A 15,894-nucleotide genomic window follows, 5' to 3' on the forward strand; every position below is an offset into this window, starting at 1 on the left:
CTTCCTGACACATATTACATTCCTAACTTGAAACTCAATCTTATTTCCATTGGTCAATTGTGTGAACAAGGACTGACTGTTTATTTCCCCCCTCTGGTGTTCAGGTACCGGATCCACAAACGAAGCAGATCATTGGGACGGGTCGCAGGGTGGATCGGTTATTTGAGCTACAATCTCTTCACCTTCCTAAAGATCATATATCTGCTGCTACTATGAATTCTCCAATTCATCAATGGCATCTTCGACTTGGTCACGCCTCAACAAGCAAAATTCAACCTCTAATATCTCGTGGGTTATTAGGATCCACAAAGTTTGAGTCTTTTGATTGTTTACATTGTAAACTTGCAAAACAACCTGCATTATCATTTAATCGTAGTGTTTCTATTTCAAATAGTCCTTTTGATTTAATTCATTCAGATATTTGGGGGCCTTCTCCTGTTTCTTCAATAAATGGTTTTCGTTATTTTGTATTGTTTATTGACGATTTTTCTCGGTTTACATGGATATATTTTTTGAAAAATCGCTCTGAATTACCTCAAACTTATATTTCTTTTGCTCGTATGGTTAAAACACAATTTTCTTGTGCTATTAAGATTCTTCGCACAGACAATGCGATGGAATACCATGAATCTTCATTGCTTCAGTTTCTCAGTCAGCAAGGCACTCAGTCAACAAGGACTGAATTGTATAAATCCCAAAATTGTATTCTTGTAAAGACACGAAATATGGAATACAAAATTTTCCAATTCCACTTTCTGCTATTCTGCTAACATGGTATACAGAGCATAGGTCATCGATCCCTAAATTTGGGAATTCTTGAAAAACCGCTATCAAACAACTGGACTTGCACATTATTATCAGTTATGGACCACACTTCACAATACCAAGCAAGAACCTGGTCAATCAGTGAATGAATTTCTTGCTCAAATCCAACCAATTTGGCACCAAATATCTCTGGCCAAAATCAGTGAAGACCACCTTCATCTCATTCAAGTCCTTATGGCTCTTCAGTCCGAATATGAAGCCGTACGAGCCTCACTGCTACATCGAAATCCGCTTCCATCATTGGACACTGCTATTCAAGAAATCATTTTTGAAGAAACACGTCTGAACCTAGACAAAACTCCTCAAATAGATGTTGCTCTTGCAACTACTCGATTCTCACATCAGAAATCGAATCATCATCCATGTAAGAATTGCAATCGCATCAGTCATATATTTGCTAACTGTCCTACTATAGAGTGTAGGTACTGCCATGGTATCGGTCACATTCTTGAACATTGTCCCACGCGACCTCCAAAACAAAATCGTGGCTTCACCAAATCCAAGAATGTTCCAAAGTCTGGATCTTCCTCCATCTCTACTGCTGCCACTGAAGGTTCGACGACCATTACTATGAGTGATATTGAATCTTTAATCAAATAGGTTATGTCTTCCAATACCTCTACTGCCATGTTTGCTACTTCCGGTAATTCTCGTTGGTTTTTTGATTCTACATGTAGTAATCATATGACCACTGATATTAAATTATTACCTGCTGCGACACTTGTTTCATCTCTACCACCAATCCACACAGCCAGTGGCAATACAATGAACATAACTCATACTGGTCATGTATCCACCTTAAATCTCACCCTTCCTGACACATATTACATTCCTAACTTGAAACTCAATCTTATTTCCATTGGTCAATTGTGTGAACAAGGACTGAATGTTTATTTTTCCCCCTCTGGTGTTCAGGTACAGGATCCACAAACGAAGCAGATCATTGGGATGGGTCGCAGGGTGGGTCGGTTATTTGAGCTACAATCTCTTCACCTTCCTAAAGATCATATCTTTGCTGCTACTATGAATTCTCCAATTCATCAATGGCATCTTCGACTTGGTCACGCCTCAGCAAGCAAAATTCAACCTCTAATATCTCGTGGGTTATTAGGATCCACAAAGTTTGAGTCTTTTGATTGTTTACATTGTAAACTTGCAAAACAACCTGCATTATCATTTAATCGTAGTGTTTCTATTTCAGATAGTCCTTTTGATTTAATTCATTCAGATATTTGAGGGCCTTCTCCTGTTTCTTCAATAAATGGTTTTTCGTTATTTTGTATTGTTTATTGACGATTTTTCTCGATTTACATGGATATATTTTTTGAAAAATCGCTCTGAATTACCTCAAACTTATATTTCTTTTGCTCGTATGGTTAAAACACAATTTTCTTGTGCTATTAAGATTCTTCGCACAGACAATGCGATGGAATACCGTGAATCTTCATTGCTTCAGTTTCTCAGTCAGCAAGGCACCGTGGTTCAACGTTCATGCCCTCACACCTCCCAACAAAATGGTCGGGCTGAACGAAAACACCGTCATTGTTATCCCATTTCATAATAAAGATTGACTACATATACTTTAACAATATCGTCCTTATGTTTAATGGGGCATCACGATTAAGTCACACTTAATAATTGATTAAACAGACTACCTATCCTACAAACTTTATTACTTTGAAAAAAAACATAATATATAAATGGCTTATGATTATGAAAAGATAATATGATACAAATATGAAGCTTTAATAAAATTATTAGTCTCAAGAGTTTACACCAATAGATAAATGATGCGTGGTTCGAGATTTCAATGAAGTAAGAGATTAATTAAAGAGAAGAGGCAAAAGTGCAGGTATTATAAGGAATGAGATTAAATAATTTGATGTGTTTCTTGTTACTCAAGTGACTTCAACACAAAAGGGGTGAATTGTGATTAAAAAAATTAACAAAAAAACTTAAACAAATTAAGGTGATTTTTAAGTTAATTTTTTGAATTGGGTAAAAGAAGAGAATAAAAACAGAAAGATAAAGGTTAATAAGATAAAAGATAAGGGAAAAGGAAAAATCGTGCTAGAATTATACTAGTTTAATCACAAAGAGTTTAACATGTGATCAACCCTCGTCATTCTTACATCAAGCTTTAATCTTAGTTTCATCTTGGAACCTTTATATCTTATCAGAGTTCAAGATAACAAACCTATATTTATTTACAATTATCGTTCAGAAAATATAGCAGATGTCGCACAATAAATCTCTACTATGTAGTTACTCTCTTAACATTAGAAATATATTTGAAGTGAGTGTGAAAATTAGGAGCAATGTGAAAGTAGAGAAGAAAATGTTTTTTTATAGAAAACTTGTGTGTTTTCACATGAACACAATGTTGGACAAGATACTCCAAGAACAAGAGGAGAGTGAATTGTAGTATTCAAAATTAGAGATTAATTTTAAGGTTTTATTACTTAAGAAGCAAATTGTGTTAGTATTCACAAAATTAGAGAGAAAAAGCAACATAAATTAAATAAATCAATAAAGCAAATAAAAGAGATAGAGTTAGAGAGATGACACTAAAGAGTTATACACGTTCGACTGAATGTTGGCCTAGTCCTGTCCCCAAGAGATCTTCTTAAGATTTCACTATAATATTTAACTTTTACAAGTTATATGCCCACGACTCCTTGATACAATCGAATAGAGAGATTTTTCACACTCTTATCCTCCCTAACCAAAATGAAGCTTTTTTACGGGATGAACTCACGAACATATTAGAGACACTACGCCAAATAAGGGAAAAGAGGGCGCTTATTTTGGCCTATAACAGCGCTTTTAAGCGCCCTCTAATCTGGCGCTGGCATAGGTAAAGACAGCGCTTTGTTTTCCTGGAGAAAGCGCTGTCTAAAGTGGCCACATTATAGTGCGCTTTTAGAAAAAAGCGCCCTCTGGAGTGGTCCATAAAGGGACACCTTAGAGGGCGCTTTCTGGAAAAAGCGCCCTCTAAAGTTGTCAATGTAAAGTGTTTAGAGGGCGCTTTCAGGAAAAAGCGCCCTCTAAAGTTGTCAATGTAAAGTGTTTAGAGGGCGCTTTCTGGACAAAGCGCCCTCTAAAGTTGTCAATGTAAAGTGTTTAGAGGGCGCTTTCTGGACAAAGCGCCCTCTAAAGTGTTAGTTATTTTAAAAAAATTTGTTTGAAAAACAGTGGATATATATTTAATTGGTAACCTGTTCGCATGCTGCAAAAGTGTAAAATTCATATTGATTTCATCCTTTAATCCAATGTTATACACCATTAATCCATTGATATATACAACATGAATCCATTTATATACAACATTAATCCTCCATATATACAACATTAATATATGATTCTTTGATCAACAATATACATTTAAGAGAATAAAACATAGCAACCAACAGTGACCACTGTATCCAAAAGCTGTCTAGTAGTTCTAACCAATACTAAACAAAATAACGCCCATCCACCCATGGTGGCAAACATGTTCTGTATATCCAAAAGCTGTCTAGTAGTTCTATCGCACATCCATTACGTGTAGCACAAGTTATTGGTCAAACTCTGTAGCTGGTCTGCAGTGAATTTATTTTCATCATACAGCACATGATAATGCGTTGGTCGACTAGTCCCCTGCAAAAAGAACACGTCCAAATGCAAATAACACAGAACTGTCAAAAGGCGATTGAGCAACAAATAGTAAACAATGGCATAAAGTTAAATGACATAGCTAATATTACCTGAATTCCTGCATGGCTGTTAAGGTAAAAATCAAATTCCCTAGGGTGACAAATGCTGGTGTCTACCACGGTTCCTTTGAGAATTTAGAACAACAAAATCAGCAAAAAGTGATAAATTCAAATGATAATATATACCAGCTGCGTTGAGAAATATATTGAAAAAACCTGGCATAATATTTCCACTTCTATCGGTCTCTTTGGGGTTGACAGGAAAGAGACGGGTGTGATGTCTCTTTTGGACCACTACAAAAGTAACTTTAGGTAGATACCCATCCTCTATTGAGACACAAGCCTGATGAAAAAAAATTAAAAATTAAACGCAGAGAATTTAGTGGTGTATTTTATGAACGACAAAGCAACAAGAAATCAACTTTGAGAAGTCCTAAATTCTGCCTACAATACAGGGCTGCAAAGTTGATGCAACAAAAAACATATAACAATATATGGTAAGTACCTGTATCTCCGACCATATTTTTTCTTTGCCAACCTTCAAGTCCGGACTTCTCCAATTATCACATGTAATCGGAATATGTTGTCGAACAAGGAAACCAATGTAACTTGCCAACATTGAACCGTTAGGCTCAATTAGTTGGTCTTCAGCACTCCAATGTACTTCAAATTTTACACCCTTATCTTTTGAAGATAGAATTGATATTTGTTTAGATGGAGATGTTCCATTGTCGTAGAGGGATACTTTCAAATATCCAGCATCATCATCTACGCGAATGAGGCTTGACGACAATAAAACATCTCCACCTAAACAAATATCAATTGACTTCATAATAGCCATTTTACCTGTAATAAAGAAAACAATTAAAATCAGATGACAAATGTAAAAACAATTAAAATCATAAAAGTCATTTTACCTGTAATAAAGAAAACAATTAAAATCATTTGACCTGTACCTTTTTCACTAAGTTCTCTTTCTTTTCTTGGTTGGAATATGTTCTACATGTCTCTTAACAACACGGACGGTTGGATTGATCCAAATACCCTCATTATGATCATTTCTAATATATGAATCATTTGATATAATATTCTCATCTTGATCATTTATGGTAAACGATTCAATCTCAACATCAATATCACCTTGATCTCCAGTGTTTTCATCAATTACTTTGTTGGAAAAAGAACTATAGACCATTTCGTACTTTTCGGATCATTGACATAGAACACTTGTCTAGCTTGAGAGGCTAGAATAAAAGACTCATCTTTGTATCCCACCCTATTAAGATCCACTTGCAAAAATCCTGACTTATCCATTCGAATGCCGTTATTATTTTCAACCCACTTGCAACCAAATATAGGAATCTGAAACTTCTCATAATCAAACACCCAAATGCGCTCGATAACACCAAAATACGACAGATTTGCAAATTTGGGGTTTAAATCCTTCACACTTGATATGTGCATTGCTTCAGCTACCACGGTGACACCACTATTCTGCATAGTACTTTTATCATCTTGTTCTTTGGTATAAAATGTGTATCCATTAATCGCGTATGCGCTATAAGAAAAAACATGGAAACTTGGACCATATGCTAAGCATCTCAACCTTTCTGTTATTGAAGCGGGATCTGAATAATACTTTGAATAAATATGATCCTTAAACCAAGGTATAAAACATCGATTGTGCTCTCGTACTATCCAATTTTCATTTCTATTGGGATTTAAACCTCGGAGAACATCCTTGTGAATTTCAACATACGGCTCAACCTCATTCTCATTGTGCAGAACATACAAATGCACTTGATCCCGTTCGACCCTTGATACTGCCACGATTTTATTTCCAATTAGATTTTTTCCTTCTTTCTTTTCGACAAGCTGAGACTTGGGGAGTCCGATTGACTGAACATTAGACAAATATTCAGTACAAAACTCAATCGCTTCTTCAACAATGTATCTTTCAACCATACAACCTTCTGGTCGACTTCGGTTCTTCACGTACCCTTTTAATATTTTCATATAACGTTCAACAGGGTACATCCATCTCATATAAGCTGGTCCACACAATTGTGTCTCTTTCACAAGATGAACAACTAGATGTACCATTATGTCAAAAAATGATGGAGGAAAAAACATTTCAAGCTCACACAAAGTAATAACGATTTCTTTTTGCAACATTGGTAAGATCGCAGGATTGATCACCTTACTGCAAATTGACTTGAAGAAAGAACACAACTTAGTTATAGAGCTTCTTACTTTTTCTGGAAGAATAGAACGTATACCTATTGGGAGAAAATGTTCCATTATAACATGGCAATCATGGGTCTTTAAACTCTTTAACTTGAGGTCTTTCATAGACACAAGTCTTCTAATATCTGAAGAGTATCCTTCTGGAACTTTAACTTCACTTAGAAACTTACACAATGTTTTTTTCTCCTTTCTAGATAGAGTATAAGCAGCAGGAGGTAGATATGTTCGTTTTCCTTTCTTCAAGGGTCCTAATTCAGTTCTTATTCCCATCGCTATCAAGTCCTTTCTTGCCTTAAGGCCATCCTTAGACTTTCCTTGTATATTGAGTAACGTGCCAATAACACTTTCAAATACATTTTTTTCAATATGCATAACATCAAGAAAATGTCTCACATACAAGGACTTCCAATACGGCAATTAAAAAAAAACTGACCTCTTCTTCCACCCACTTTTGACAAGTGTGTGGGCAAAAGGCTTGCCAAACTGAGTATCCAAATCTTTCACCTTTTCAAAAATTTGATCACCCGTCAATATAGGTGGAGCTCTGCCTTGTTCTGTCTCTCCATTGAACGCCTTTCTCCATCCACGGTAGTGATGATTTGAATTTAAGAATCTCCGATGACCGAGAAAGACATTCTTCTGACCAAACTCCAAGCGCTTCCAATCTGTTTTATCTTCACAAATAGGACACGCACATTGACCTTTTATGCTATACCCTGATAGATTTTCGTATGCTGGAAAATCATTAATTGTGCCAAACAACACCGCCCTCAAGTTGAAACTTTCTTTCCTATATCCATCATAAACCTCCACACCGGTCTCCCACAAAATCTTTAAATCTTCGATTAAGGGCTTCAAGTACACGTCTATGTCATTCCCTGGTTGTTTAGGTCCAGAAATCAACATAGACAACATCATGTACTTACGCTTCATACATAGCCATGGAGGTAGGTTATAAATCATAATAATCACAGGCCATGTACTGTGTGAGATACTCTGGATACCGTGTGGGTTCATTCCATCAGTAGATAATGCCAAGCGAAGGTTTCTTGATTCTTCTCCAAATTCAGGATAATCATTATCAATTTTCAACCACTGTGGTGAATCTGCCGGATGTCGATACTTTCCATCTATAATTCTTTCATCTGCATGCCAGGTCAAGTGTCTTGAATCGGTTTCACTACGAAACATGCGTCTAAATCTCGGAATAACAGGAAAATACCACAAGACTTTTGCTGGAGACAACTTGTTCTTATATCGCGAGACACCGCATTTAGGACACTCATTTAACGATGCATACTCATTTCGAAACAAAACGCAATCGTTTGGACATGTATGTATCTTATCATAGCTCATTCCAATAGAGCACAACATCTTTTTGGTCTCATATGTTCGATTGGGAAGAACATTATCCTCAGGAAGCATATCTTTCAAAAGGGCTAATAACTCTGTGAAACTTTTATCCGACCACCCATTGCCCGCCTTTAAGTTGTACAACTTTAATACCGCAGACAATCTTGTGAATTTAGTGCAACCATCATACAAAGGTTTCTCTGCATCACTTACCAACCTCTCAAACATTTCGGGACAATCCTTAAGATCTCCTTCAAGTGCTTCTGCAATCTCTTCAACTCGATCACAATCGTATGTATCTGCGCCACTATAGTTTGAGGCATAGGTCGTACTATCCCCCGGTTCAACATTATCGTTACTTTTCTCACCATGCAAATTCCAACATGTATAACTTCGATCAATTCCATGCCTCATTAGATGCGATGTCAACTGAACTGCGTCAACCCGTTTTCCATAACAACAACCCAAGCAAGGACATATCATTCTACTGGGGTCTTCGGCGTGCGCAACGACAAACTTAACGAATTCTGATACCCCATTCTCATACTCTCTCGACAATCGATTGGAAGACATCCATGTATTATCCATTACTAATTAGAATAAACAAAAAACAATTTCAGAAGAGTTCAAACACATTCGGACCTAGGTCGTATAACCTATTGCATGCGCTATCATGGTCACTAAAAACCAACCGTCAATTTCCTATTGCATCCGCTATCATGGTCGAAACAAACGTAGAAGGAGGAAACGCGCAGTAATAAGGTAAAACAGAAATTGGGCAAAGCTAAAACAAAGCAATAACATGAAAAAGAAGGAGGAAACGCGCAGTAATAAGGTAAAACAGAAATTGGGAAAAGCGTGTACCTTTGATTGGTAGAAGGAGGAAACGCGCATGTAGATCTAACAGAGGTGGAAGGAAAACGCCTCAGAACCCTAACGTGAAAAAGAACGCTAATAACAGATAGTGAAATAACAAAACGCACAGTATGTTATAATTTTAATGTTTACTAAAGGGGACATTAGAGGGCGCTTGTGGAAAAAAAGCGCCCTCTAAAGGGGGCCTAAGAGGGCGCTTATGAAAGCGCTCTCTAAGGCTTTCCAGAAGCGCTTTATAAGCTGGAAATGCACGTGGACTTATAACAACGCTTTATTAAAAGCGCCCTCTAAGGGTAACCTTAGAGGGCGCTTTCTAAAAAGCGCCATGTATTGTTGTCCCTCTATCTCCTCCTTATTTTTTCGTTTCACCTTAGAGGGCGCTTGTGGAAACAAAGCGCCCTCTAAAGGGGGCCTAAGAGGGCGCTTATGAAAGCGCTCTCTAAGGCTTTCCAGAAGCGCTTTATAAGCTGGAAATGCACATGGACTTATAACAGCGCTTTATTAAAAGCGCCCTCTAAGGGTAACCTTAGAGGGCGCTTTCTAAAAAGCGCCATGTATTGTTGTCCCTCTATCTCCTCCTTATTTTTTCGCTTCACCTTAGAGGGCGCTTTGTTACAAAAGCGCCCTCTAAAGTGCGCTGTCTATTGCTCCTTATTTTTCGCTTCACTTTAGAGGGCGCTTTTGTAATAAAGCGCCCTCTAAGGTGCGCTGTCTATTCCAGTTTTTGGCGTAGTGAGATTTCACGGACTGATCTCAATAACTGAACATAACTTTTTTCGGCTGAGTGTTATAACCAAACAAAGATTTTAATTGGTTGATCTTAAGAACAAAAATCAATTCTTCAAGAGTATCAACACACTTTTGAAAATAACAACAGTGACACGAAACCAATACAACTATTTCCTCATAAGTAATTTTCATTCACAAGGTATTAAGACAACATTGGTGAAAGAAAAAATTTAAAGAGAGAGAATAAAGTGATAAATTGTAAAGAATTAGGAAAACTTTGAATTATGGTGTGAAATGAAGTGAGGAGGGGTCTCCGTTATATAGGAGAAAAAATGCCTCAAAATTAAAATAATCCATGAGCCAATTAACTCACCTAATCGAGTAGGCCTTGAGTCTAATTGATTAGACACTTCAAATAATCAATTATTCTGGCCTAAAATGAAAGATTTTGATATATAGTCGTTACCAATCATTAAGAGGTTGTCATAATCGATTATTCGATTAGGCATCATCTAATCGATTAGGCATATAATTAAATCGATTAGATAACTTGAAAAAGTCCCATAATCTAGCAGATAATCCCCTAATATATTGTTTAGGCCCCAAAAATATTTTTAAGTGTGTGTGTGAGTTGCCTTAGTATTTGAAAAATAAAGAGAGTCATTAAAAGTATTTTAAGTGTGTGTGTGTGTGAGTTACCTTAGTATCTGTTAGATACCCAAAAGTGCTTATTTGAGCTATCAATTAAGGGTATCTTTCACTCTATTTCCTTGCTAAATTGTCAAAACCACCTTTGTTTTAACATGAAATGCAATACATTGATAAACGATCTTGGTACCTTTGATTTGTGTGTTATTGTGCAGGAAGAAGGCATGAAATAATTGAAAATGAAGACACAAGAAAGTTGGCAAAGGAACCAAAGAAATCAAGCATTCATCAGCCTGCTCGCTAGGCGAGGGCTGTGGCGAAGCACTCGCTAGGCGAGCGCCCAGCGAAAAGCTCCAGTAAAATATCAATAAATTCGCTAGGCGAGCTGCTAGCGAAGGTGGTAACGAGTTCGTTCAGTTTTGATGAAAAGCGCAGCCAGCACTCACTCGCTAGGCGAGGCTCTAGCGAGTTCCCAGCGAGCATTCCTGTAGCCAAACCTTTCAACCTCGCTGGGGCGAAGGTTGAAGCGTGCCCTTCGCTAGGCGAAGGTTTTGTTCGCTAGGCGAACATGACAGTCTGAGATAGACTGTGTCTCTGGGCGCAGGTGCCTCTTGTGCCTCAATTAGACCCTCGCTAGGCGAGCCATTCTGCTCGCCTAGCGAGCATGACAGCCCAGTATAGCTCTATAAGTAGCAAGTGCCACTTTTGAGAGCCATACCTTAGTTTTACCTAATTTTTCCACTTTTGTACTTTCTTAGAGATATTTTCCAGCATTTTTCTTAGGATCTTTTATGCCCTAGATTTCATTTCTCTTCATCTAGTAACCATCTTCTACAAAAAGAAGGTGGATTCCCATCCAATCTCGATTATCCGACTTGGATGTTGATCAACCTTCTTCCGAAACTTGCCGACCAAGCTACCATGAAAATGAGTAGCTAAGTCATCCATTTGTCAAGGTTAGATGTAGGTGATTACTAGCTTTGTGTGTAAATGTAAGGATCTTCATGTGTAAACTCTTTAATGGTGAATATATGATGAAAACTTTGTTTCTATTTAAAACTCTTTGTGTTGGTTTATGATCGAGAGATGTTTACCAACTCTTGACCTAGGTTTTCATCCAATCTTGTTTGTTAGCTAGAGATAGTAATGAATGATTTTGTTCACCATAAGGTTGAACCAAAAAGTTGTCATTTTGATAGATTGTGTTCGAGAGAAACAATGGATCAAAATGGGAAAACTCACAATGTGTGTTCGAGCGAAACATATTGGGAGGACTTTGTGAAATGATTTATCATCTAAAGGAGTTTATAAGATTGTTGACCGAACAAATACATGCAAAGTGATCATCGAACCCTAACTTTGGCAATATTTCTCATTTATTCAAACCAAAACTTTTACCGCAATTTATTACCTTTTTATGCAAGATAACGTGACAACCAACCAAAACCCTATTGTTACTTAAGCTAAGATTAATACAACCATCGAACGGCGGTGATATCTTACAATCTCTGTGGATACGATAACAAAAACCTATTTCCTTGCTAAATTGTCAAAACCACCTTTGTTTTAACATGAAATGCAATACATTGATAAACGATCTTGGTACCTTTGATTTGTGTGTTATTGTGCAGGAAGAAGGCATGAAATAATTGAAAATGAAGACACAAGAAAGTTGGCAAAGGAACCAAAGAAATCAAGCATTCATCAGCCTGCTCCCTAGGCGAGGGCTGTGGCGAAGCACTCGCTAGGCGAGCGCCCAGCGAAAAGCTCCAGTAAAATATCAATAAATTCGCTAGGCGAGCTGCTAGCGAAGGTGGTAGCGAGTTCGTTCAGTTTTGATGAAAAGCGCAGCCAGCACTCACTCGCTAGGCGAGGCTCTAGCGAGTTCCTAGCGAGCATTCCAGTAGCCAAACCTTTCAACCTCGCTGGGGCGAAGGTTGAAGCGTGCCCTTCGCTAGGCGAAGGTTTTGTTCGCTAGGCGAACATGACAGTCTGAGATAGACTGTGCTCTGGGCGCAGGTGCCTCATGTGCCTCAATTAGACCCTCGCTAGGCGAGCCATTCTGCTCACCTAGCGAGCATGACAGCCCAGTACAGCTCTATAAGTAGCAAGTGCCACTTTTGAGAGCCATACCTTAGTTTTACCTAATTTTTCCACTTTTGTACTTTCTTAGAGATATTTTTCCAGCATTGTTCTTAGGATCTTTTATGCCCTAGATTTCATTTCTCTTCATCTAGTAACCATCTTCTACATAAAGAAGGTGGATTCCCATCCAATCTCGATTATCCGACTTGGATGTTGATCAACCTTCTTCCGAAACTTGTCGACCAAGCTACCATGAAAATGAGTAGCTAAGTCATCCATTTGTCAAGGTTAGATGTAGGTGATTACTAGTTTTGTGTGTAAATGTAAGGATCTTCATGTGTAAACTCTTTAATGGTGAATATATGATGAAAACTTTGTTTCTATTTAAAACTCTTTGTGTTGGTTTATGATCGAGAGATGTTTACCAACTCTTGACCTAGGTTTTCATCCAATCTTGTTTATTAGCTAGAGATAGTAATGAATGATTTTGTTCACCATAAGGTTGAACCAAAAAGTTGTCATTTTGATAGATTGTGTTCGAGAGAAACAATGGATCAAAATGGGAAAACTCACAATGTGTGTTCGAGAGAAACATATTGGGAGGACTTTGTGAAATGATTTATCATCTAAAGGAGTTTATAAGATTGTTGACCGAACAAATACATGCAAAGTGATCATCGAACCCTAACTTTGGCAATATTTCTCATTTATTCAAACCAAAACTTTTACCGCAATTTATTACCTTTTTATGCAAGATAACGTGACAACCAACCAAAACCTTATTGTTACTTAAGCTAAGATTAATACAACCATCGAACGGCGGTGATATCTTACAATCCCTGTGGATACGATAACAAAAACCCGACACATAAATTTACAACTAACAAAATGGCGCCGTTGTCGGGGATTGTAAATTGATATTGCGAGCATCGCAATGGTTATTTAAGTTTTAGCTTGTGAATTTTTGACTTGTGCTTGTAATTTGTTTGGTTTAGTGTGCAGCTTACGTTTTATGCGAGGGCAAATCCCTGTGGACGAACTTCTTTTTGATCCCGAGATCGAGAGAATTGCAAGGAGGCTCAATAGCAAAACGAGACGTAGGAGGCAACAGGCTAGACAACGCCAAGAGCAAGGAGAAAGTTCTTCGACCACAAATCCACCACCATTCATACCAAACATGGAGCAACCACCACCACCACCTATTTCTACTCCATGCATAAACAGTCCAAGGAACACCGCTCAGTTTGCCAACCACACAGGAAGGCAAGCTAAGATGAAAACGGGAACTCTAAATTTATTATATGGAAGTCCATTCACCGGAATGGACCATGAAGACCCATTTGCTTTTCTCACAAAATTTTATGAGATAGCATTGGCTGCCGGAGTGGATCAGGCTCAGGAGCTTCCGTTGTTCAGACGATTATTTCCCCACGCTTTGCTCGATAAAGCAAAGGATTGGTACCTAGATCAAACACCAGCCGTAATGACAGACTGGAACGTGTTAGAAGAGAAATTCATCGAAAGATTCTTCTCCCATAACCGGTTCATGGAATCCAAGACGACCATCTCGGTGTTTTCACAAGGAACCAGTGAATCTTTGAATGAAGCGTGGGAAAGATTCAAGTCCATGCTTCGGAAATGTAAAGGGCATGGATTTGATGAATTGACTCAAATCCATATCTTCAAAAATGGACTTCAACCAAACTGCAAAACGTTGTTGGATGCTACCTCGGGTGGCTCTTTATTGTCAAAAAGTGCCGAAGAAGCCACGAACATTATAAATCGAATGGCTTTAAATGATCTTCAGAGTCAAAGTCGAGGCAACTCTTTGAAGAAGCCGGGAGTGCTTGAGCTAGGGACGAACGATGCCATCCTTGCCCAAAACAAGCTCATCTCACAACAAGTGGAACTCTTAACGCAACAAATCAAAGAGTTAAGAGAACCGTCAAAAGCTAAACAAATAGCTTGTTGTGAACTTTGTAAAGGTGAACATGACACCGGATTTTGTCCACCTCCCGGTTTTGACGAAGTAAACTACATGGCCAATCAACGGGACTATCAACCGAGACCACAACAACAACAACCTTATCAACCGCACCCTCAAAATCAACAACAACATTACCAAGGGAACCAAGGGTTCCAACCTAGAAGCAACTATTATCATAACCAAGGTTATAGAGGTGGTTCTTCTAGCCATCAAAACCCTCCCCAAAACCCTTATCAACCTCAACCTCAACAACCGCCGGTCGTAACTTCTAAATTGGAAGAGACATTGACGCAATTCATGCAAATGTCAATGGCCAATCAAAAGAGCAATGACGCGGCTATAAAAAATCTCGAGACTCAAGTTGGGCAACTTGCCAAGCAACTCGCGGAACAACAAACCGGTCCTTCCTTTTCGGCAAACACGCAAACAAATCCTAAGGAGCATTGTAAGGCGATCATGACGAGAAGTGGGAGGGAGTTGGGTAGTGAGAATAAAAAAAGAGTCGAGAGTGAACAAAGAGAGAAAGAGAAAGAAATTGAGGAGGAAATATTGGAGAAAAATGTTGATGGTGAAGTAGGAGAGTGGAGTGAGGGTGAAGAAGTTGAAAAGAATAAAAATAATGGTGAAGTTGAAAAGAAAAAAGGTGTGGAGATTGAGAAAAATACAAGTGATGAGGTAATAAGGGAGGTAGTAAAAAAGCCTAGATGGAAGAGTGCTAGAGTTGCAAAGGGAAAGGAGGTAGTGAGCGCTACTCCAATCCAAAACCTCCCTTATCCTCATGCCCCGTCCAAAAGGGAGAATGAACGGCATTACGCTCGGTTCATGGATATTTTTAAACAGTTGCAAATCAACATTCCGTTTGCCGAAGCCTTGGAGCAAATGCCCAAGTATGCCAAATTCATGAAGGACATACTAACAAAAAAGCGGAGGTATACGGAACCGGAGACCATCGTCCTTGATGTGAGCTGTAGTGCCATTATTCAAAGGACGCTTCCTAAGAAAGAGGTTGATCCGGGAAGAGTTACATTGCCGGTTAAAATTGGTGACGTCTATGTCGGGAAAGGACTTATTGACTTGGGGTCAAGCATTAATCTTATACCTTTGTCAATTATCAAGAGACTTGGCAACATTGAGATTAAGTCCATCCGAATGACGTTGCAATTGGCGGATAAGTCGACGACCCATCCTCATGGCGTAGCCCAAGATGTTTTGGTGAAGGTCGACAAATTCTTTTTCCCGGTCGATTTTATTGTTATTGATATGGAGGAAGATGATGATGCTCCGCTCATCTTGGGCCGACCGTTCATGAAGACCGCGCGAATGATGATAGATGTTGATGACGGTTTAATGAAGGTGAGAGTTCAAAATGAGGAAGTTACATTCGATCTATTCGAGGCAATGAAGCATTCAAAAGATAGAAATGATAGCTTTCGCATCGATGTGATCGAA

At 38.4% G+C, this 15,894-nt stretch overlaps 1 protein-coding gene across 1 annotated transcript in view; it reads left to right on the top strand.

The window, feature by feature from the left end:
• The window catches only part of LOC127102887 (uncharacterized), a gene marked incomplete at its 3' end in the record, with an annotated part of 48,874 nt that overhangs the window by 1,116 nt on the left and 31,864 nt on the right, over positions 1–15,894 (top strand). The window contains exon 2 of the mRNA XM_051040208.1: positions 1,747–1,952. Within this exon, the coding sequence (XP_050896165.1) occupies positions 1,747–1,952 (206 nt within the window). The remainder of the gene's footprint in view (positions 1–1,746; positions 1,953–15,894) is intronic.

Source organism: Lathyrus oleraceus, chromosome 7, assembly GCF_024323335.1.
Source record: "Lathyrus oleraceus cultivar Zhongwan6 chromosome 7, CAAS_Psat_ZW6_1.0, whole genome shotgun sequence".
In the NCBI taxonomy this organism is placed as follows: domain Eukaryota; kingdom Viridiplantae; phylum Streptophyta; class Magnoliopsida; order Fabales; family Fabaceae; genus Lathyrus; species Lathyrus oleraceus.